At 46.2% G+C, this 24643-nt stretch overlaps 1 protein-coding gene across 1 annotated transcript; it reads left to right on the top strand.

Moving 5' to 3' along the window:
- Positions 1-4147: 4147 nt before the first annotated feature.
- On the top strand, positions 4148-24627 carry LOC1276562 (T-box transcription factor TBX6). Its single transcript, XM_315925.5, has 5 exons — positions 4148-4830; positions 9531-9693; positions 21772-22039; positions 22183-22320; positions 23486-24627. The coding sequence occupies exons 1-5, from the start codon at positions 4749-4751 to the stop codon at positions 24410-24412; spliced, it is 1578 nt and encodes a 525-aa protein (XP_315925.5). The 5' UTR covers positions 4148-4748; the 3' UTR covers positions 24413-24627.
- The last annotated feature ends 16 nt before the right edge of the window (positions 24628-24643 follow it).

Raw genomic sequence — 24643 nt, 5'->3', positions numbered from 1 at the left:
GATGGTCCATGTTCCATGGATGGGTCCCACGGATGAGCATGTTGTTAAGACGACCGAGTTGACGATAGTACCGCGGAACCCCTCAATCCAACAAGAAATAAAAATAGGAAAACTGGACTGGATGGTTCCATTAGTGAGTCAGATTCAGGTACTATTCAGGTCTCGAAATATAAAAGGAAGCAGCATCAGGGCCCGGAATCAGGATCTGTTCCATGACTGATAAGGAATCTTAATCAATTAAAGGATCAGTATGTAGTTCACTTCCAGAACCGGAAGGTATATGTTGCAGGATCTGCATCGGGTCAGGATCAATTTCAGGACCGTTATGGGTTCAGTGTAAGTTCTGGTGTGGGTTCACGATCAAATCCAAGGCCGGTACGGTTTTTAGAGCCATTATACCGGTATATATACAATTTCAGTACCGGTTAGGTAAATGTATCGATAGTAGAGCATTGTGTTGGGGTACAGAAGTGCTTTAATAGATTTAAAGTGTCAGGAAATGAAAAATGTACCATCAAATTAAACAAAAAATAGCATTTTTTTGTGACGACTTCGTGGTACAATTATAAATGGTGGTATGCTTCCTAAAGTCGTAGTATTGTGTTACTATACTGTTGGTAAACAAAGATACCTCAAAAACTCTGTATAATATATATAGAACTTAGTTTTGAAGTTGTTTTCATATAAATAGCAAGAATCACATTCACAATATTGATTTTTTACATAATTTGACCGTAAAAAATATATAAATTTGAGTGATGAAAATATTGACTGTATAGCGATGGTAGACTCAGTTGGATATGCGAATTTTGACCTTTTTGGTAGATTACTTAAAGCAAACTCATTTCTGTTGCTTATTTTTCTGAAAACAATACGAAATGTTAACAATATCCCGGAAAAAATCTACAGTGTCCTGTTTTTATTCTTTTCATAACTATGACCACTTTTGGAACATGCCTATTATGTGTCCCTATAATGGTACTATGATGGCACTTAAATTTTTTAGCCTTTTTAAAAGGGATTTCACCACCATATAAATATGGTTAATATATATGGTTAATAAATATGGTACTTTTAAAAAAGACCAGATTTCATAATGACATAAATATACTTAATTACTCTTAAATTATCGTATGGAGCACATTTTTGAGCCATACCACCGCTATTGGTACTATCACCACTACAGGTACGATTACCCTATAGGGTCAAGATATATTTCAGATCCGATATGGGAATGGCATCAACTTCACAACCGGTATGGTATCAGGATCTGTTAGAGAACCAGCAAGGGGTTATGATCAGTTCCAGGATCAGGTTCACGATTAATTCTAACACCTATACGGGAATGGAATCAGTTCCAGCACCAGAATAAGTTCTATAAAATTTTAATGGGTTCGGGGTTAGTCCCATATGAAATATAAATAATTTTATCTTTAAAAACAAAATGGAATTTGCGTTGCCTTTTAAAACATCTGTTGCACGCATTCTTACTATACCCCATAACCTTATTATATACCCCAGAAATTATCTTGCATAACCCTGTAACCGGGCCAAATTGACTAGTTGTTTTAAAAACTCAGCATAGAGATCTACCCATCCAAGTAGCCAGGAAGTAACAACACTAACATGCGTTACATGCGTTACTAGAATTGGTTTATAGAAGAGAATGTATTGAGCGGAAGTGTATGTTTATAATTAAAAAAATATTAAAAATTGTAAATATCATTCGCTCGCAACAAATGTTCTCTCAAAATCACGCCAAACACCCCAATCGGTTGAAGTGATTTATATGCTAATGAAGGGTCTGTTACTATCGACGTTACAACATTATTGCTACTGCTTCCCATAGCACTACCACCCCGCTTTCTGTTTGTCTGTAGATAATAAACGCGATAAGCGAAAATCCCTAATGCACCCTTTTACCTAATTCCCTAAACCGAGGGGCGGAGGGAGCCTTGCATGTCGCTCGCGTTTGGAGAGTGTTATTTTTGGTAACAAAAACACAGCTTTTCGGTCACTCGTTTCTCGCGTCTCCCTCGCGAGCCGGAGAAGCAAGGTGCGTGGAGCAGGAGGAAAGAGACAACCTGCCACCTAGTTTCGGTCCGCTGAGCTGCAAGCGCCCGCGCGCTCGCCGTCTGTCGCCTGTCGTTATGGTGGGATGGATGGATGAAAGGAAATGATCGCACCATCAGATCATCAACGTGTGTGTAAGGGCGCGTGTGTTCCGCGACTGGTGGTCGCGTGTTGCGCACCACCGTTCATGCGGAGGGGGCGCGTTTGTTTTTTGGCGTGGCGTCCACCGGGGCGGAACTGTGAAAGCGAAACGCTCGTAACTAACGACGCCCGAATGTGTTGATAAGTAAAATTAGCTTTTAAATCTTCAAACCCTCACTCGGGCACGACGGTGGTGGTGGCAGTTGGTTCGGGGTTTGGGACAAGACTAAATCAGAACCGCCGAAGCGGAAAAACGGAAAAGTGTTCGGCGCAGCATAGAAAACACTAACGCCATTTGAACGTTAGATGAGAGAAGGCGATGGGGAAGGGGGTTTGGTGAGGGAAATTTGCGTCTTAATGGGTGTCTAATTTTGAAATCCAAAACCATGACACTCGAGTGCAAACCCCGGAGCGCACTCGAATGGACGATCGTCGCACGGGAGGGCGCATCGATTGCGCGGCGGCTAGCGTTTTAGCTTTCGCAAGAGCAGCAGCCACACTGTAGGCTAACTAATTTTCCGCCCGTTGAAAAAACCACCCCTTTTCCCCCGTATTGCCTCATCTTCTTCATTCCCCCCTCCCCCCTCCTCTCGGCTCGATGACTAATTGTGTGCAGTTGGAAACAAATTTGCTGGAACTGCTGTGATGATGTGCGGAATAGAAACTGCATCCCCTGATGATGCTAATGCAAATGGCAGCGTGGTAGAGAGTGCCATCTTGCTTGCGAGCTGCCATGCGGGGCAAGGCTGGGTACGACTGGGTGGCCGGCAAAGGGAGTTTAATTAAAAAGCAATAACGAACGCCATAAATCACCGATCGTGTCGTTGATAAATCGAGTGAGCACGTTTCTTTCCCCCTCCGCGATGCAGGTTAATGTGTCGTGCAGATTTGGTGTGTTTTTGAGGACGATTGGGGAGGAAAAAAACACCCGAACAAGGTGACACGATCGTTCACTCGTGATCGTCGGTGCGCAAATCTGTTTTAATGTACTTTTACACCGATATGGCCGACTGCGTGTAGGATTGCGTCAAGGATGCAAAAGCCAAATAGATTGAGTATGGGGAAATGATGATCGAAGGGCGTGGGATCGTCATGTTTAATGTAAATTTAAAAAGGAAAGATTAGAAAAATCGGTCGGACAGGTACCATTTAATTGAGTTTCCGTACGAGTAGGTTGGCATTAAAAATGGTCATAAATCAATCAGGAAGCTTTTTTGGTTTTAAGAACAACAGTTTAGTGACGATTGGATTACTTGAGGTTCAGAGTAGAATAAATGTCGATTTCATCGTTATCGGAAGAGTTCAATTGATTGGAGTAATGTTCAATTGATGCTCAATTTAGGCACACAAATTGAAATGAAACATTACATCTACTTTGGAAGATTTTTTCCCATTTTTTGTATAGATAGCGTAGTATATTTGAACGTCACATTAAAATACTTGAAATTTATTATTTAATTATTTTTATTTATGATTTATTTAAAATTATTGAAATTTAAAATCATAAAATGTCAAATGCAAAGAGCATCTAACAGTCTATTTAAAACATAAACAGTTATATGATGCTATATTACTCTAAAATTTCACATTTTACACAACATCATAATTTACTGCAAAATTATGTACACAACTCAGAAAAAAGGACAGTTTTCCAATCCACGCTTCCACGCCACGAGGGGGGGCCGCCGCGTCCTTAACTCCATTTTTGTTCCACACGCAAAGAAGGCGTTTCAGTGCTGCAGTGTACTCACCGGACGCAAGAGGCGTGGCCTACTACGCTCCCCGCTGTCGATGTGTGCGTAAATTTCTTCCATTTTCTTTCCGTTCCGTTCCGTGCGCGGTCGGCCCACCGTCAGCCCTACTGCTCTGCTCACACCCTTCCCCTTCCCTTCCCTAGCCCGATTTCCCACGCAAAATCAACGCGAATCACGAACAATTTTAGTTTTAATCCATCTTTTACGGACGTCGGTCGGTCGGTTGGACGGTCGGTCGGTGCCAACCTGCCGTATTTTTGTGTTCGGGGTGTTTGTAGCTACGAAATGCGGCACGTGTGTGTGCCCATTGTTTCACTGCGTAAACTGTCAACCGCTTAGCGATTAGTTTGGTGCTTTAGAGTGTCGTTTTTGTGTGAACCGTTCCAACAAATAACCCATATTGATCGAATAATTGTGTTTATCAGGACTAACCATGAGCGCCCACTTGCAGTGCAATTCGTAAACAACGGTTTAGTAGATGGAAATGGAAACTTCTAGCGAGAAAAACTGGTGAATGTTTGTGTGAAAAAAGGGCTGTAATAATCTTCTCATAAAACTACTGTCATGAAGTGCAGCAAAAAGTGTTCTGAGAGAAAAAGAAACCTCCAAAAGTATTAAAATAAAGTGTTAAAGTGCTAATTACACTGGGTGAGATGAAAAAATACCCCACAATGCTAGTGTAACAACCCCGAAACCGCAAACAAGGAGGAAATAGGGAGTTACACTAAAAAAAGGAGAAAATAAATTTACCCCAACAAACTACAACAAACGGCGACCACCATGACGGATTTGATCGATTTGCGCATGCATCAGCACATTGCGCACGAAATCTACCGTCAGCAAATGTTGCAACGGATACCAGGTAAGAAAAAGAAAAAGAAAAAAAACAGGAAGAAATAAGAAACAAAAAACAGTCCCGAGATGCTGCCAATTAGGACGCATTCGAGGTGCGGTTTCCCACCCCCCTCCCCCCCCCTTCCCCTTGCCTGCCCAACATCCCGAGAAGCCCAGGGGGAAAATTAAGTCCAAAACAGTCCTGACCCATCAAAAACCGACACCAAACCCAAACAGTCGTCAGCTTCGGAGCTCTCGGGGGAAAAATTGAACCGATGGGAATGCACCTCAACACATGCACGCACACACGATATGGCTGACGGGCTGATCGAGTGCGTCGAGCTGCTTGACAGATGCGTTCGACTGACAAATGATGGCCCGCCTCCCCGCTGCGGTCGAAAGGATGCCCGAAAACTGCATCCTCTCTTTGGTCCGCTGCAAAACGCATCATTATGAGATTCCGATCCATTCAACAGAACCATCAACGAACGATCAACCACAGGGAGGGAACGAGGAAAAGAGGGAAGAGGGGTAAAACAGTTGGAAAATTTGTTCGATTCCCCCTTCGTAACAAGCGGACCCACAACGGCATCGTGCGCCTAACGGCTGTGTTTGTTTTAGAAAATTAGTCCCACCGAAACCACCGAACCTCGACCAATCTGTTGCCCAGGGCCCGAGTGAGCATGTTCTGATGATGTTTGATGATGGTGATGAAACCGGACCGGAGTCCTTTTTTTTGTTAGAGGTATTTCTATAAGGATCGTAAGCAGTCCCTTCTTTGTTTCTAAAATTGACAAAATGATTAATGATATCGATCGAGGATGCACATGTAGTGTGTTGCGAAGACCGTGTCCAGTCCATGTGGTGCGTGTGGGTGATACGGGGTAAGCTAGCAGGAATCGGAGGTATATGCATCTCCCACTGGAGAAAGGTATAATTAATTCCACCATGAAGACAATCCGTCAATTTTTCCTGTCCCGAACGGCACGGCAGGATCAGGTTGATCGATCTAGACGTCACCGTTGACGTCACACCGTTTGTACGATCAAGGACTGGGAAAGGACGATCGGCGATGGGCAGTTGATGCGGGTACGATCGAGTGGCGCTAACCAGGAATGTCCCAAGAGGAAGGCTTTTTTTACGGCGAAAATAATAAATCAAACATCAAGATCATAATCGGAGGAAAAATGCTAACATACCTGAGCAAAGGTGTCAGACGAGAAATGAGGGTTAAGGATGCACTTTACAGCCGTTTCACTGCAGGAATGGTTCAGCGAAAAAGGGACACAGCAAGTGTTAGGTTATATTTTGTGGAATAGAAAGTATACAAATGTCGAAAACGGAGTTCATTTGAGTATAATTCATAATTTTGAGTATGATTTAAATAAAAAAGCAATCTGTTGAATTATAAGATCATCCGTTGTAAATTAGTTAAAATAGATCAAATTAGAAAAACGATAAATAACATTTAATATAGCGCTAGATGATCTACAAGCCCAATAATTCCATTATAAACAGCCACAGCAAAGTCGTTGCAACATAAAATATGCTAAAAACAACTTAAAAGTGCATCTACCAAGGAAATACTAAATCATATACCTTGCCTGTGTGTGCGATAATCTTCAACCCGGGAGGTCTAGATATGCAAACGAGGCGGATGGCAAGTTGTGATAAGAAAACAAGATGCCACACATGACTTCAATGTATCCATCCACTGTAGGATGGGAAAACAAGGCACACGCACACACGCACAGGTCACATAAATTAACAACACTTCACTGTGCAATCCATCGACACGTTTAATCATTTTAAGCACTGCAATCACTCACCGACCCCATGCATCCCCGTCGGCTTCTCGCTGCACGTTGTCCCTCACCCCACCCAAGCACGTTTATCTACGGATGCGTGACGATTGCGCCTCCGCATTACTTGCCACGTAGTCTACTCGGTAAATATTTACTATTTGCTAGATAACAGATGTCACACAATTGTTTCCCCTTTTTACGCTAGCCTGTTCTAACACCCGGAGATCGGCCGCCGAAGAAAAGGGTTCATTCATTGTGTGCTCCGGGTTCGTCGCCTAATTTTCGTTTCGGGTTGCCGTACCACAGTTTGTTTAGCGCGACAGAAAGTACCATAAAGCAATTTTAGCACCTCGTGGAATAGGGGTTTTTTTATAATACACAGGCCTAGCGGAAACTTTCCTCCAGCTGCCCTTTCACTTCACCACTCATTGCAGCAAGACACAACAAGCTCGGCATTAAAATGGCGCCCTCGGTCTAAAGGTGTGCAAGCGGTGTGCCACGCTCGTCCATGTCGTGACATCGGACCTCCGGATGTGGATCATAAGCGTCATAAACTTCGGGGACCACCGTCGTCGATCGCAACAACCACGATGTTGCGCGATGGATGATGTTGATGATGATGATGATGGGCTTTCGCGAAATGGGCTTTTCTCTGTGGTCGTTTGGTGGACTAAAACGAAACCAAAAAAAGGTGGACATAACATAAAATATACCCATTCATAACGAAACGCGTGCGTGCGTGTGCACGCGGGCCATGCAGGGCACGTACTTCTTTTACTCGTGTCCGATTTCAATCATAGCTAAATTAACAAGCTAAATAGGAAACGTGCCAGGCAGAGCTGAGTAGTTTGGGTTTCGTTTAGAATGGGTTGGTTTGTTTCTATTTCTTTGTCGATTGAGCATGAAGGGAAATATGTTGCCTAAAGCGTTTTGTTACAAAATAAGGCAAAAAGTAGATAACCAATGAATAGGATGTCTTTATGTTTTATATGAGGCTCTTCCTGTAGCTCATTTATTTAAGCTATAACATTTCATTTCAAGACTTTTTAACTATATTGAAATGTTGCTTTTCTAATTGCAAAACCATCATCAACCGAATTGCCACACAGAATGAAGATTTCCAATAGCATCATTATGGTCTAGCCAGTTTTTAGAACCAACCTGCCCTAATGTGTAATGCTTCAATTTCCAACTCCAAAGCATTCATTCCAGCACAATCTTGTGCAAAAAAAAAAAAAACGAAAAAGTTTGAATAAGCGAATGAAACGAAACTCAACAGCCAAGAGACGAACCCACAACAACCCGTACGAACGCTTTTTGGACGCGTGATGTTAAACAAAGAGAAAAACAAACGATGATCTTAATCATCTTCGCCTGCCGCTCATGATGCTGGGCCCTTCCCTCCCTTGCCGGGTTGGCAGCGTGTTGAAAGAATTATTCCTTTCTCCCTTCCAAACCCTCAAACCCGTGCAATACAAACACACACACACGATCGCGCTTGGTCGGAGCATTGGGGCTCGTCCCGTTTCGTTTGCGGGTGTCGTGGATGGGTGAAGGTTGGATGATGCTGAAGATAATACTGCTCGTGGTGGTGTGGTGGAGACTTTGATACCGAGACCCCAAAGCCGGTGTCTGCGGTGTGCTGACCCGCTACGAAGGATGCAGCGTAGAAAGAACTGCCACACGAAACTACTGCCACGAACGGACAGCGGGAGCAGTGGAAGCGAGACGGCGATAGATACAAACGGGCGAAAACCGCGAGATGCGATCCAAGACGGCGGTGTGGAATGTGGATATGAATGTTTCCTTTTTTTTTTTGAAAAATCGGCGGCGCCAAAGCCTCACGACTTGTGTAACGAGAACGAATTAATGATATAATTTTTTTGTCTTCCTCCGTTCGTCTTCTGGGGTCGTTTCTTCTTGCTTCTCTGGACACTGTCGCTGGGACACTTGCCACACTCGGTCTGGGCGATCGGCGTGAGACGAATCTTCGTTGCTCTCTTCTCTTTCTCCCTTAAATCTATCACTCTCTCCTTCTCTTTCTCCACTAACACACACACACACACACACACACCGGCACACACAGCTCCTCGTTCCTCTCGAAATAAATGACTATGAAATTTCCATTTTCACGGCTCATAATCCCTTTTCGGGGGCGCACAAACGACGGCGCAAGAAACATGCGAACAAAAAAAAGGCAAACACACATACACACAGAAACACACACAGAGCCACCACAGTCTTGGGTGAGTTGAAACAAAAGAGCGAACAAGAGAGCGCGACGGCAGGCAGGAGGAAAGGGAGCTGACGTTTCGAGAAATAAACATCTAACGAACCTCATCTTGACAGGGCACTGACAAACTGGTTGAGCTTCTCAATTTTCTTCCCTCCCTTCCCTTGCTGTCCAGCCCTTTTTCCCCCAGAGCCCTGGGCGACGGTGGTCCAGCGACGAACCCTCGATCCCGCATCGCTTGCTTAGATCGGTAGGAGAGTTTGACCTCCTCTCCTTGGCCGTTGTTTCACTCGTCGCATTTCTTCCGCCAATGCCGTGAGAAGGCAGAAAATCATTGCAATCCTCGAAAGCTTTACCATGAACGCAGCAGCACCGAAAACACACACACACACACGCGCACCGTGAGAGATCCTAGAGAGCTAATCGAATTGGGCTAATTATGTTTATTTAATGTTCTTCCCCATTTCTACTACACATTTCTCTTCCACCGTCGCCTCGCTGGGACGAGATAACGAAGCGGAATTAATTTCGCTTCCGGTGTGGGGGGGGGGGGGGGGGTTTGCGCGCTCGCGCGAAGAAGACGCCACACCGGAATAGGACATTAGAAACCGTTGTCATTGCACTGGAAGCTGGCGGAAGCTACGGGAGTTTTCTCTCACCTAATCTTTTTTTCTTGCTGTGCTGTTTCAGATCCGTTCCCAACGATGCTGCCGGTTCCGGTGCCGCCGATGCATGCGATGGCGCTGCCACCCCGCTACTCGCTGCCCGGCGTCGAGCTGAAGCTGCAGAACAAGGAGCTGTGGCGAGAGTTTCACAAGATCGGCACCGAGATGATCATCACCAAAAGTGGACGGTAAGTGGTTCGGTACTAGTAGGCGCAGCAGTTTGGATGATCTGTACAGATGGATGTGTTGGGGATTAAGCAAAGGAAATTGTTTAGAAGTTTGCTTCGTACTAGCACATAGATATTGGGAAGTACATAGCAAATGTGCATAGAATTAGTGCCTAGCTGACTTCAACAAGATCGGATGTGGATTGTTTCCCATCTAAGAACTGCTCTGCCTGTTGTAAAGGCTTGGCATTCGGATATGTTATAGACTTCGTTTAACAAATCAATACGTCTTAGGTGAAAATATTGACATCTATTGACCTGAAACTAATAACTTACTATACAAATTCTAAATAATTTCGACATAGTACCTTTAAGATCTTCTGAAGTTCTGCTCTTCCATCTTTCCCCAAATCAATGCTAAAATTCGATATGATGCAAATGGAAAACTTTCAGCATCTTCATCAATTAAGCTTGCAAAGTAGTAAAAATTGTTGAATTTATAATAACTAAAAATAAATTTAAAAAATATATAAATATTGGAATACGCTGCTAATATGGAGATCATCAAGGAGCTGCCAACAGAGTTAGTTCCAAACACACCAGTATAAGTCAAAGGGCTGAAGCTATATAGTTTCTGATAATTTATTTATGAAATCTGGAAGTAATGCTATCCTTAGTTAAATTAATGCCATGAATCATCAAATAAATCATACAAAATTTGTGGTTAATTGTGTCCACTCTCAACCCATAATGGTTCAAAAGTACCCAAGATGAAATTTTCGCATGTACAAGTACAGCATAGCATCAACCAACACAACTCTCCACGCGTTTGTGTCCAAGGTCCTTACACTGTCTAGCAAAAATATCTCCCGGCCCAGCAAAAACAACCACCAGGGAGGGCAAAGACACACAAAACCCCGACGGCACAGCACGGCAGACCCAGACCCTTCGGGCTGCTCAATTGGCATGTAAACGCTGTTGTTTTACTCCGCTCCGGATGTGGTTCTGGCGCCATCTGTGTTTGTACTGTATCCTTCCTGCACACCGCTTTCCAGATTCTCGCGCTCTCACTCGCTCTCTCTCTATCTCCCTCTCTGTCTTCTTGCCAGTTTTGCGTGGTTAACGGGCTGGTTATTTGGCTGGCTGGCTGGCTGGCGCCCCGAAGCATTTGTTTGTTCCGGAATCGTGTGCTGTTGTGCTGTCTCCAGCGACTTGAGGAGCCGTTTTTTGTCATCTTTGCACGTCCACGTTGGTTCTAAGCTCACGAGCTGGACGTAGACGGATGTTAAAAGTCGTCGGGCACAACAACAACAACAATACAAGTCAACCAAAGCAACAAGTACTAGCACAAGCTTTTCATCTCAAGTTTTTGTGTTTGCAAAGGATGCCCGGGTTCGTCCGTGGGGCCGTTTGTTTTTGTTTTCGTTTCTCAGCGACGAAATGGCCGCACGGTGAAAACCTGCGCCGCCGTTTGCGTACCCTCGCCGAGTACCGGCGGAGACAGTGTTTGTTTGTCAACGTTTAAGCGTTTTTCGTAAAGTCAAAACGTGCTATATGTTAATGGTAAATGGTACTCTTCCGTAGGGATTGGTGCGACAGTGCTGGCTAGTGCCTTTCCTGAAGTATCTGCAAACTTTGAGAATCCTTGAAGCATAACAACAACAGAAAAAAAACCCAAAAATGGTCACTGGAACGAAAGAATGTTTATAAAAATTAAGCACTCATAAAATCATAACAAAGTCCTTCAAACTAGACGCTTTTTGCTGTGGGTGCCAAAGTCTATCCATTCCCATGATTTGCATGAAGCAAAATAGTGCAAGGTGTTGGACAAAGTATTAAGATAATGCAGACTCTCAAGGTTTTTTTCAAAAAGCTTTCAAAGAAATGTGTTGTGTTTTAAACACATGGCTGACCAAAGCACCAAAATTCCCAACCACCCGACAGGCCCACAAAACAAAGCTTTTACGAGCCACATTTGTGTACAAAGATAGGGAGAAAGATGCGAAGAAAATAAGGGTAGCCCATATCATCGCTCCATTCCGCTTAATAATATCCAGCCATCGATAGGCCCCGATCACAGCTCAGTGTGAGTGCTGCAGTGATCCGAGATTATAATTACTCTCACTCTCTCGCTCTCCAGCCCCTTACAAACCTTCAACCATTAAAACCTCCGAAACATCGGCTACGGCCTGGTGCGCGGAACGAAGTAAGCCACTAATCAAAATCCACCCAGCACTCCAGCCGAAGGGTATAGAGTAATCCCTTACCAAATAACGCTCGATCCTCGCTCCTTGTGTTTCGCGCTGTGGCGTAGCAAGATCCGTGTGATGAGATTATTTATATCCTGAAAACCTATAATTAGTGCGAAGAAATCTTTCCCTGCGCTCGCTATAATGCCCTAACATTCAATATTGTGATAGTGCTCGGCAGTGGGTCCAATGTTAAAACAAAACACATACACCCTAAAACAAGGGAGCTCTCATTTATGTGTCACCCTCCCGGGTCTAACAAGCCTGTCCCGTTGGCCGTTGGCGCCTTAAAGCTTCCACCGAATCCCACAGGAGAAATCATTCCTATTATAAATTGATGGTTTTAGGACATCGACGTTAGCCACTTCCACCAACATCACGCACGCACGGTCAGCGACAAGTGTAAAGTTTATCACACATTATTGCCTGCCCGGTTCGATAGTGATCGCACCCAGGTCAGGGCGTTACTTTCGCGGCGTTTCTTATTCCCGGGAAGCTACAAGCCCGAGCGACAAGACTATAGTGTATGAATGATAGACTCGCGTACCTCCCTACCAGATTGAAATGAGAGAAATGAAACCACTTGACGCAGCGACATCGGCTGCCCTCGGAGGCTGCAGACCCTTGCAGGCCCGCGTTGCCTGGGAAAATATGACGGCGCTGCTCGGCCAGCATGTGGTCCTGGCGCCCGAATATTTTACACGTAACGTAAACTAGAACAGCCAGTACGGCCAGACGGCATTCGGACGACGTTCTAAGCCCCTTTTTTCGAAGGGCGTCTCGGGACCGCGCAGACAGCGCCAACAACGATCGTGTCGTGTTCTGTGATGGACACGGGTTCTGCTCTGCTCTGTAAAACAGAATCTGACACTTGCGTTTGCATTCGGGCCTTCGGTGTGCGTGGTTTGTGTGTGTGTCTACCGTTCGGATGACAATTTAAACAATTGACAAGTGACGCGAATGTGTAAAGGATGTTCCCTAATCGCACCGCAACAGTGCTTGTCACACACCCGAGGCGAAGGAAAACAGGGAACATAACCGTATCCGTAACCGGGGACATCAAGTGGCGCGATCGCCCCCGTCCTGGCAGGATCTTGATATTGGTTTGGGAAATGGGATGTTCGTTTTTTTCGCTTCACATCTCCTTGTAAACTAAAAAAAAACACGATAAGCGAAGCTCAACTGAGCTGATCAAGATCAAGCAAGCAAAACGGGTCGAGGAGCGATCGTTCGAAGGTGACAGGTTTTGGGACAAACAGCTGACAGTGCTGTACAAGTGGGTGTCAGTTAAAAGCTGTGAATGATCGCAACCGAAACGTGTGGAACTAACCCAGTGAGGTTGTTTAAAGGAAGCCAAAGCGACAAGTGCCCTGAACAGTTGGTGTGGCTTTTATTTATCGATGCAAAGTGTTATGTTTTGGGTAATTTTCCTTCCATTTCTAACGGGTTTTTGAACCCCATTTTCAAACAGAATTAGGTCTTGTAACTCCTTTTTCTAAGCAATATTTATTGCCTTCCTACAATAAACAAGTGGCTTGTGGTTTGGGGTGGAAGAATCATTTCCATTATGACTGCCTAACCGCTTCTAGAAAGCTAGAAATCATTATCCGTAAAATCGTTCCAGCCGCTCGTACGTATTATTGGATAATTGTACCAAAGCATCCACTATCGTGATTTACGATCTCACCCATTTAATGAGTGCGGTGACTCGGTGTATAATAAAGTGGTGTTTTTACAGCTTGTACTGCATTCGCTATCGCTTTGGGGCGTGCGTGTCGACCGATCATAACAATAACGCCCTCCCGTGGGCTTGACGACTAACCGGCACGGTACGGCACATTCGCGGACGGGCGCGCGTATGTATTTGCAATCCGATTCGTGCTGGCGTGCAATTTATCAATCCATCAATCCCGTGTTTCAATTTACCGCTCGCGAGTATGAATAAATTATTGCACTTACGATGATAGCTCCAAGGGATAGAACGGCTTCCGAAGTGTAATAAGCTTCCACTTCCTCGACCGCTCGCAATCATTTGTACTCGTTTATGAGTGATTATTAATTTGATAGAGTCAACATAAATTAAAAACAAGCTTCCCATAGCGCCTTTCCTTCTGCTTCCTCTGTGGTGTGGGGGAAAGAAACATTTCTACCAATAGTGCGAAAGCGATCAAACACTAATCAGCGTGCCACAACCGATCAGTGAGAACAAGCAAAACAACAACCTTCCTTTGAAGACAATTCAAGCAGACAGTAATGCCAAAGCAAAGGCACAAATCAAGACAATAGTCAGCATACAAATTGTTCTAACAATTCCTCACGATCGAGACCGATCCCGTACCTGACACGTAAATGTGTATAATCAAGCGACGAACGCAAATACACGCGCGCGCGCGCGCGTGATAAATGTGGCGCTGGCGAGGCGCATTTTTCACGTAATAAAATTATACGCACCAAAACCCACCCGAAATTTGTTCACTCCACAGTGGCGTATCCCCACATTATACCCGCTCGAGCGCTTGACAGTTACGCTAAGGGCGTGGAGCTCGGCGCCGGGCAATAAATTCACTCCCGCACTCCACGGCTTCTAGGGAAAGCCTAGCAAACCCCATACCGGAAACCGTTAGCGTTTGGGACGAAAAGTGAAGAGGAGAAGCTGCTGCTGCAGCCCACTCCGATCACAGATCGTGTCCCGTGTGGATCGAATTGAACCATCCTGCTGGTGGCGCCCGTTCTGAACCGTTTGCTATGGTTTTATGTTTTGTTTCTCACAGACGCAGGGCCGCAACTAGAGTGAAGCTGCATACTAGATTTGATTTATGTTGCGAGCAGTGGGAGAACAGTAGAAGAAGAATAAAACGGAGAAGGAAAAAAATGCGCCCAAATCATCCCGGGGCGGGAGACCACCTGATGATGTGTAACAAAACAAAGCGGGGAAAATTTGAATTGAAAAAATGATCCTCCACCCCCTTCGATCACGATGGGGATCACTTCCAAGCTCTCGGGAAAGCAAAAAAAAAACGGAGGCCAACATGGGGTTGAGATGGGTTTCGCTCCTTCCCATTCGTGAGCTAATGAGCTAGTGTGGCAAACGGGAGAGCCATACAGAAAACAATCACACACACACACACACACACACGTATGGTCACACATAAAAACGTATAAAACATAACCTGCTGGTGTGACTCCCGCTGCTGCCGCCGGTCGCCACGGCGGATAACGAGCAACGGGTGTTTGGCTTTGTAGCTTGGAGCTCGTTCCGTGAATGAAGCTGCCTCGGATCATTGAGGGAAGAGAGCCGGGATGGTGTCCCAAAGAAGGGCAGAAGCGGATTGCACCCCCAGGGAGTTGGGGGAGGGACGCGAAAAACGATAAATATCAATGAAGCTGAAAGAAAGAAAGGAAAGGAGAAGAAATATAAAATGTTATTACCATGTTGGCGCCTCCCGGACGCAGCCGAGCGTTGCAGAAACGACCCACTGGAGGGACACACTGGGCGCCTTCAGACCTTCATCTCACGCCATCCCCCCCCCCCCCTCCTCTTTTCATGCTTTTTCCATCCCATGCCCCGCAGCAATGGTGGAATGTGTTTTTAATTTTTCAATTTTCAGAATTACCCGCTTCTCTTCCCCTTTCCAGCGGTGCGCTCTGCCACCAAGAAGGCAGTTTCTCGCTTGTGCGCCCGTTCAGCTCTTTCCCGCACCAAACCATCATCGAAAGCCGCTGTTTGGTTCTTTTTTGTTTGGGGGGGTAGGGGGGGGAGGGGGTTCGATTTCGTTTCCCTCTTGCGTCTTGTTGGCGCATAATCACGTGTACCTCAACACACTTGCATAATTATGTGGCCTAAAATAATAGTTGATTGTCAAAAAACGAAACAACACAGCGAACCCCTCTTGACAGAGGATCACATGCGAGATCATTGTGAAGGTGGAGGCTGAAGGACGCCCATCAAGAACGTGTTGATGTGTGTGTGTGGTTGTGATGACGATGCTGCTGCTGATGATGATGATGACGGGCGCCCTTGTTTTCCTCCGGCCATGTCCATGTCCATAATCACCGACACCATCGCCGTCCCATTCCCCAACCCCAACAACGCTTCCTACGGCGCGAAGGAAAATCATTCAAAAAACCCACAAATGTTGGATCACACCAACAAAAAAAACACGAGCCCAACTAGCTTGTTAGTGATCATCGAGAAAATTTTTACGCACTCGTAACAAGGCATCACACACACGTGCAAACACACACACACACACACACACACTCGGCGCGAGAACTGTAAAACAAAATATCCAATAATTTCGCCCCTTGATTTGCCTCGATCAGCAAGAGTTGGTTGTTAAAGGGTTGGTGGGCTCTGCATGGTTTTGGTTTGGCTCACTCCCCCTGTCCACTCTTTCCTCCTCCTCCTCCGCTTCGTCTTCCCCAGCACAACAGCGATCTTGGGTGATTTGCGTTCGTTAAAGAATGCTTCGCTCTGGCGTCCGTTTGGGTGTTTTGATTTTGTTTGATTTTCCCTGACACCTCAATCGGCTCCAAACCTCCACCCAGCTCTACCCCTTGCCGGATAATAGGTGGCTGATTTTCCTTTGCCTCCACTTGTGGGTCAGCTTTACTTGCCGGGAGAGAGAGAGAGAGAGGGCGGCAGTTAACTTTAATACTCGCTCGTTCGATTGATTGAATTGATTGTTCTTACGGCCTCGGTCCGGCTGACAGCGGCTGCCCTCGTTCACCGGCTCTCCTACGCAATTCAAATGACGAGAGAGAGAGAAAGAGGTAAAGGCTGGAGAGGGGTCATCGGGATGCCCTTGTCTGTGTGGCTTATTCGAGGTGATCGTTTGTTTACGCTGTTTGCGCATTTCACCCCAACCCCTTTCGTCGGGGAGCAATCGTCGGGGGTGTGTGGAGTTGCACCCTTGAGGTTGAGCCGGAATCGGTGGTACTATCAGCACCTGGGCTGGGAAAGGAATTTGGAAGGGTTGGGTGAGCGGGTAGGTAGAGAAGCCCCCAAAAGTAAACAGACAATTATTTACTTCTAACCAAATCATCACCGGTAATTGTAATTCGAATGTGTTGATTGTATGTAATTTTCCACACTTGCTAATGAGAAGCAATTACATCTTCGAAATAATGTGCAGGAAAGAAAATAAGGCACCCAGGCACGCCTCGCTCGCTCGGGCCCGACGCTGGCACAATCGAACATTCCTTCTAGAAATGGGGGATGATGAGCCAGCGGGGGCGGGGGCTGGCTGTAATGTGCAGTCGTTATTGTTTGAAATCGTTTTTAATGCTGTTGTGTGTGATTGTTTGGTTCGTTTCTGTAGCCGAAATCGATACAGACCGTGATCTGTATCAATTGTTGTATTGTTGGCCTTTGTAGTTCGTGTTATTGGTATAACGATCTGCTCCTGTCTAAAGAGATTTGGGATGGAAACACATGTTGATCTCTTCCCTTAAGCTAGTGAAGCGGGAATCACCAGCTACCAATAGTTCACTTTTCATTACTTCCAACATCGATCTCATCAATGGTTTCTGATCGACTTAAACCATAGACGGCTGTAAAAAGCAACACCTAACGGGTTGTGCACCGAGACGCAACCGTTCGCTTACCAAGCTGCCCGGCTAGCTCCCCAATTAGCAAATGCACATTCCAAACCACCAGCTGGTTCGCTACCGAAACGAACCTTTAAAGGCTTGACGTGGCGTCTTGCGCGAGGAACGCGAGACCAACGGGCGATCGCTCTCGGCCACCCCGTTTCCCATTCAAGGAAAGCTCCAGCCGGCTAGAAAAGAAGCGCACAGCAACAAAAAAGCTGTCTAGCACACTGATTGATTTTATATTGTATCGCTAATTTGCTGCAACACACGTACCAAACCGATGCATAATTCATACGATCGCGCGCGCGGCCAATCTCGTTCGATCGCGATTGAAAAAGAGCTGACGATCATCACCTCGCCATCAGGCAGGGGCTGACATATTAACTTGCCACTCACTGCCGCGCTGTGAGATAGAGTGAGCTGGGAGTGGGGTTTCTGTTGCACTTGCTGCAGTGTTCTGAACGCTATGGAGCTAAAAAAAGGGGTTGCTTCAATTGTTTCATTTGCTTGCCTGTTTCAGGTGGTACGTGCAAGGGACACTGTTTGTGTGTGAGCACACCACTGTGAAGGCTACCACTGTTCGGTGTGTGGACCTTACAAGGAGATGTGGTCTTTTTTTTTACTACACTTGGTGTATTGCGTGCAAATGGATAACAGCAACAGCAAAAAATCATCTCCTGTAGGTCGAGCTCGAGTATCGTGACGTGGTCGTGATGGACGTTCCTGGGCTGCTGCAAAACCTTACCACTGCTGGGAATGTATGGGGATGATTGTATGTGCTGCTCATAAATTGTACACACCGCACTGCTGGTGTGCTGAAAGCTGTTCCACTTAATCAGGCAGCGCCGATTGCGACGAGTTGGGAAAAGCTCGTCCGTTTTTGCTTCCTGTTTTTGTTGCTCCGTGCTGTGATCATGAAGCGATCTCGTCGAGTTTTATTTCTTACCTTCATTTTTTCCAGTAAGTTACTACCGACTTTGCGCGTTTTTTATGGGCGTTTCTTGTAGAGATGGATTGGAGAAAGGCAATAAGAAAACATCGATTAGATTTGAAAAGAAATTCTAGCTGTTAACGTAATTCATTACTCATCCGATTGGAATCAATGGCTCTATAGTTTACGAAACAATTTATAATATAATTCTACCACCTGCACTTGTTTCGTTGTTCGATCTTATGCTGGAAGTGTAGTTGCTAACCTAAATAACAAAGAGGAATTCATGCTACTGACATGATTATTCCTTGAAAAAAAAAAAGATATATATTTTTTAAATATTTTTATTTTGCGCGGGCGTATCAAGAATTGAAAAGGGAATGATAAGTTATCAATTATTTCGGTTCTTAAATGTTACGTGTGCTCTTGCCAGGATTGCTATTAAAGCTCAAAAGGTTCATAAGTAAATCCTGCTTTCGAGTTACGCAGCTATGTGGTCTCGAAGGAATGCGGTGTGCAAAATTAGACAAATATTTGGGTAAAATTAACGAGTTCTGATAAGCAACTAATGTAGAACTTGATTTTAGTTTTTAAATCTGTAAAAGCCTTATGGCTTTAGATTCCTTGACCTGCATGTGTCCGGAACATACTGTACATACTAATATTAGCTTCAAAATTATGAAGATATTCCACCCGTTCTTTTCAAATTAGTTCCATAGAGCTTAAATTGGGTAAAATATCCCAAACCTATTCCATTGATTGTTTGATTCAGCGTAGCCTGCGGCCACTTCCGCCCCCAAAAACGGGACGTAGTGTTAAAGCTTGACAAACAACTACCAGCAAGGTTGCCTACGAGTTTGACTGTGGTTCGAACCGAACATCTCGAGAACTGATGGAAAAGCATTTCTGAAATCCATCCCAGCTCTCTGCTGCGGCTTGTCTTTCTTGTCGCCGGCGTGGTTTCGTGTTGGTAGGCAAAATCGGATCGTATTACAATTTAAATGATGTAGAAATTACAGTTATCAATAAGAAAAGGAAGAAGAGGAGAAAAAAGGAAACAACGGGAGCTAGAAAGCTTCAGGTATCAAGTGTCTAGCGTCAAATGGGTGGTGAGGTAAAAGTGTGTCTGTGTGCGTGAGTGAGTTTCTATATTGTGGCTTTGCCTATTGTGGCAGCGTTGCTGGAGCTGTGCACTTCATGCAGGGAAGACGAAAGCTTCAGCAGTATATACAATGAAGGTTCACAATTTATGGGGTAAAGCATCACTCTAATGATTGTAAATAAATCGTATAAAATTGTACATTAATACCAGTTAGCAAATTAGCAGCTTGATACAACCAACTAAGCTACAATGTAAGATGGACAGTGTGTACAATTTTCTGATATTGCCGTTCAAGCTGGTACCGTTTTTCCCTCTAGGTCGTGGGTATACTTAAGCGCAAGATAAAACACAGACACAGGAACGCGATTCAAACCGACTCAAAGCGTAACAGAGAAAAGAGAGAGATAGATAGAGAGAGAGAGAGAGAGAGAGAGAGAAAGAGAGAGAAAGAGATAAAAACTAACAAACCTATTTGTTAGACTATATTATATGATCCACCGTTCTACCGTTCGGGCGTATCAGCAACGTTACATCTCGCTGGGAAGAAGAATACCCTTGCCTCTCCATCCTCCCGTTTTGGAGCTGGTGGTGGTTTGGGACCGTTTGTGGTTTTGATTTATGCGCACCATCCGTGGCGCCAGGGTGCAATTTTATGGTGGCCATTCGGTGGAAGAGACGAACCTTCGAACAAATACAACAACAACAAAAACACGCGGTGCCCGATGGGCCGTATCCACCGGCGATGCAGGAGACTGAAACCACCGCCGACGACCCCGACGGGATAGAGAGAGAGAGAGAGAGAGAGAGAGAGAGAGAAAGAGAGAGAGAGAGAAGAAACAAAGCAAACAATCTCATTTTGAAAACCCCTTTTTCTGATCCCTTCTGCGTGGATCGTCCAGTGGGTCTTCCGTCCTGTGGGGATGCACATCTCGACTCTCCTCTCTGTATGCAAATGCAAACCAGGAAGAGGGAAACACGGAGCATCTGGGAGTGGTAAAACAAAAACCGTTTTTCGCATCTTTTCCGTAGAGCGAAAGGTAAACAAAAGCCAAAATTGCAGCAATGACGCCTTGTTTCATGCCTTGTACGGGCTTGATCGGAAAAGCGAGCTTGGGAAAGGGCTCGGTTGGTTGGTGCCCACGGAGCCACCGAGAGCCCCGTTCGTGAACGTTGAGCCCCGTCGAGCTGACGAAAAGCCTTCCCTTCCACCAGAAATGGCTTCTGTTCAGTTCCCTTTCGCCGAACGGCCGTGGCAACATCTGTGTGCGGGAGAAAATTTGTGAAAACGTATCATTAAAATTGATTTGTAGCGATGAAATAATAATTTAGCAAGAGAGCTGAAATTATACGGCCCTGGAAAAGAGAGTACGAAAGAGAGAGAGAGAGAGAGAGAAAGAGAGCAACAACCAAATGGGTGACGTGCGCGTATTTGTTGCCAACTCGTGCCCGCAAAACAACAGCGAGAAAACGACCATGTGTGTCCTCCCAGGGAAAGATCCTCCCCGCCCGCCTAGCATGCCATCGAAGCTCGTTAAGCTGATGCACGGGTTTTGTTGGTTTTTCTCGTCGTCCTTTAGCGCAGCTTTTTTTTGTTTGGCTGTTATTTCTTTACAAGAAGGCGTTGAAGAATATTGGCCAAATGAGAGAGAGATCTGGCAAACGTCTTGTTGGTGAAGCGACGATCACGATCACGTTGTGCAAACAGCTTCCATGTCGTTCGGCTTCGCAGTCTGGCGTCGAAGGTTTTGTATTAAATTACGTTATAAATTTAGGAGAAATTGGCAGTCTTTGGCAGACGCCCAAACGGAAGGATAATTGTTTTGGTATCGGGATCACCTGCTGACGGGCGTTTTGATGAAGGTTGGGCTTGCGGAAAAAGCTCGTTAATAGTAACGAAACATTCCAAGCGCTGGCTTTGTTTCCCATCTCCTACGCTTGTTTGTGGAAAGATTTATTTGTTTTATCGAGTAATAATTTATGAAGAGCAGATTTCAAACGCCTCATTCTGTTAATTACGGGGACAAAGCACGGCTAATACCTTCCATTTTGTGACTAGCACCATCCAGTTGACATGTGGATGTGATTCCAATAATTAGGCAACGTTCTGTGATCCCATTCCGTTCGTTTCGTTCCTCCCTCATAATCATTATCTTTCACCAACTTCCGGATCTTATTTTTCAAAATATTCTTTCGCTTTCCCTCTCACTCTCCCCATTCTCCAGACGAATGTTTCCCTCGATGCGGCTGACGGTGGACGGGCTGGATGCGGACACAAATTACTGCGTGCTGCTCGAAATGATGCCCATTAGCGACTGTCGGTTCAAGTTCAGCGGCTCCCAGTGGGTGCCGGCGGGCGGGGCCGAACCCCAAAGCCCCCAGCGGTTCTGTCTCCATCCGGACAGCCCGGCGCTCGGCACGCACTGGGCCTCCCAGCCGATCGTCTTCAACAAGGTGAAGCTTACGAACAACACGCTCGACAACAATGGTCACGTAAGTGTGCTTTTTTGGGTTTTTAGTTTGCGCTGCATAATCGATCTACTCCGCACGAGGAAAGTGGTCGTCGAGTTGATCGAGGCTGTATACTAATTTCGTGCTGCATTTGTTTTCCTCCCATGTTCTCCGTTCTCCATCAGGTCGTACTAACCAGCATGCACAAGTACCAGCCAAGAATTCACATCATCCGCACGTCCGATCCGTCCCAGATTCCTTGGGCGGCCCAGCAAGCGTTTGTGTTCCCGGAAACGGAGTTCGTTGCCGTCACGGCCTACCAGGTAAGCTACGGAGGGGGAAAGGGGAAGGTATCTAAAGTAAACAGCGCCGATCCGGGACGAACCGGGACGCCATTAAGCGGCTGCAGCGGCGAAAATGCGACCACGAGCGACAGCTTTCATCGATCGGCTTACGCCTTTTGGGGCGGCCGTGTGACTGCCGCCGACATCCAATTTTGATGTACGCGCCCAACAACGGGCCGCGTTGGACGCGTTTGATCGATCCGATCCTGTTCGGATTGGACGAGGGCTTTGACGGAAGGAGATAAAGCAGGAAAGAATAAAAACAACATGATACCCGCAACGCGAGCGAATCGGCTCGGTTCGAAGGCAAATTGAAACCGGAATCGGCCGCGTGTCACCCGATTTGGTTATCGGTTGCGAGCTGGTGACGACCCGACACACGGCCGTCCAGCATCAGCAGACATTGAGCATGACTGATTGGTTCTGGGGACGGTTGGGTTTTTTTTTGCTCTTGTGGACGTACGCTAATACCTGTTAAAGATCTTAATTACGAGCGCACACGGGTTTGAGGATCGATAAAGATGAAGGATCGCTTGTTATTGCTGTTGTTGCTGCTCTCGTGGTAGAGGAAATGTTGAGCCTTCTTCTTCGTGCATTTAAAATGGCATTAAAATACAAAAATAATCGTTTGAGCTATAGAAAGGACAGTAAGACATTCTAAGACATTGAAGTATCTCTAAGATGATTCTCGTGGAGATATACAGGTTAAAGAAATAGTGATCTTTGGTAAACTAACTAAGCTTTTTCCTTTGGAGCATCCAAGAAACCCAGTTTAAAATTTGCCATTCTTTGATTACAGAATGAATCCAATGATTCAACCTATTCTTTCACAGTTAAAATGATCAGACTGTTCAAACAACCAACATTAGAGAATCAATTCCTCATGAAGACTTCTCTTTTTGACACAGCTCTCCAGAAAAACTCTGAATAAATTCTTGCGTCCAGCAGAACATTCTTCCTTTGCGCGATAAAGTCGTCCCGCATCGGTGGCGCCACGTTCAAAGTGCGATCGACATGCGTAGAATTTGTACTTCTTCTCACTCCTTATGGCCTCTTCAGATGGTCCTGTTTTTGACATTTTCTTTCTTCTCTTTTCTCCTCTCTTTCTCCCTCTCTCCGTCTTGTATTCTCCTTCTCCTCGCAGAACGATCGCATCACGAAGCTGAAGATCGATAACAACCCGTTCGCCAAAGGGTTCCGTGAGACGGGCCAGTCGCGCTGCAAGCGAAAGATGGGCTGCAACAACACCTCCTCCTCGTCCTCCTCCTCTTCGTCCTCGGGCACTGGTGGCGGTGGCGGTGGGGCAGGAGGCGACAGCGGAGGCGGTGGGCAGTTGACAGACGACGAGGATCGCCACGACCTGCACGACCTGATCAAGCGGCCAAGATCAAACGGTTCGCCGGCGTCCGACTGTACCGTGCACGAGGGTGCCGGACCACCGATGCATCATCCCCGGCTGCACCATTCCGCCGGGCTGCGGCCGTTTCCCGCCTCTCCCGAGCTACTGATGCGTCAGTACAATCAGATGTTTAACCCGAGCTGGATGGATCTGATGCTGCCATACTTTGCCCGCCACCACCATCAACCGTACCCACCGCATCCGCATGCTCATCAGGCGCACCATCCGCAACACCATCACCACCATCACCATCCGCACCATGCGCAACCTCCGGGACCTGGGTTTGGCGGACCGGTAGGGGTCCCGATGGGTCCCGGGACACTGCTGTCGCCCGCCGGTAGTCAAATTCCGGCCCCGATCATATCGCCCGCCCACTCCAACCCGGACTCGACCGATCACGATCGTTCGTCGGCGTTCAGCGTGCAGACACCGCAGACTAGCGGCAGTGATTGTGACGCGAGCGAACGTACCCAACGTCCGGACAGTCCGGAAGGGTCCCCGAAGCCAACGGTTCTGCGACCGGCCGCCATCAGAGTCGCCGCTCAAGGATCGAGCCCTACGGAAGCGGTGCCGCATCATCACCGGCTGGATCCGGCCGGCGATCCAACCGACCCGAATGGAGATCCAGAGCGGAAAATCAACTTCAGCATTGCCTCCATTCTACTCCTATAGCGGGGAAGGGGAGATAGAGTACAACTCTCCAAGTGGAACCAAGTGCCTTACTATAGCTGCGAGTCTCCTGCAAAAATACTCGTGATACTCGTTTAGGATCTCGCAAACGACTCCTCGTGCAAAAAGTGTACTCGTAGTCCTCCCACTGTGTTGGTAGACGTATAAGATAGCTAAATAAATTTGCTACAAAATAGAGCAGATGAGATGAGCCTATACGTATCGGTTTCCCTT

This window comes from Anopheles gambiae, chromosome 2 (assembly GCF_943734735.2).
Source record: "Anopheles gambiae chromosome 2, idAnoGambNW_F1_1, whole genome shotgun sequence".
NCBI classification, from domain to species: domain Eukaryota; kingdom Metazoa; phylum Arthropoda; class Insecta; order Diptera; family Culicidae; genus Anopheles; species Anopheles gambiae.
The sequence above is the reverse complement of the archived record's forward strand: the minus strand, read 5'-3'. Positions and strand labels throughout refer to the sequence as shown.

Bases quoted from the DNA above. Each gene is read 5' to 3' on its own strand.
- LOC1276562 (XM_315925.5), top strand. From the start codon at position 4,749: ATGACGGATTTGATCGATTTGCGCATGCATCAGCACATTGCGCACGAA. The intron at 4,831-9,530 runs GTAAGAAAAAGA...GTGCTGTTTCAG, and splicing joins AATGTTGCAACGGATACCAG to ATCCGTTCCCAACGATGCTG. The intron at 9,694-21,771 runs GTAAGTGGTTCG...CCCATTCTCCAG, and splicing joins ATCATCACCAAAAGTGGACG to ACGAATGTTTCCCTCGATGC.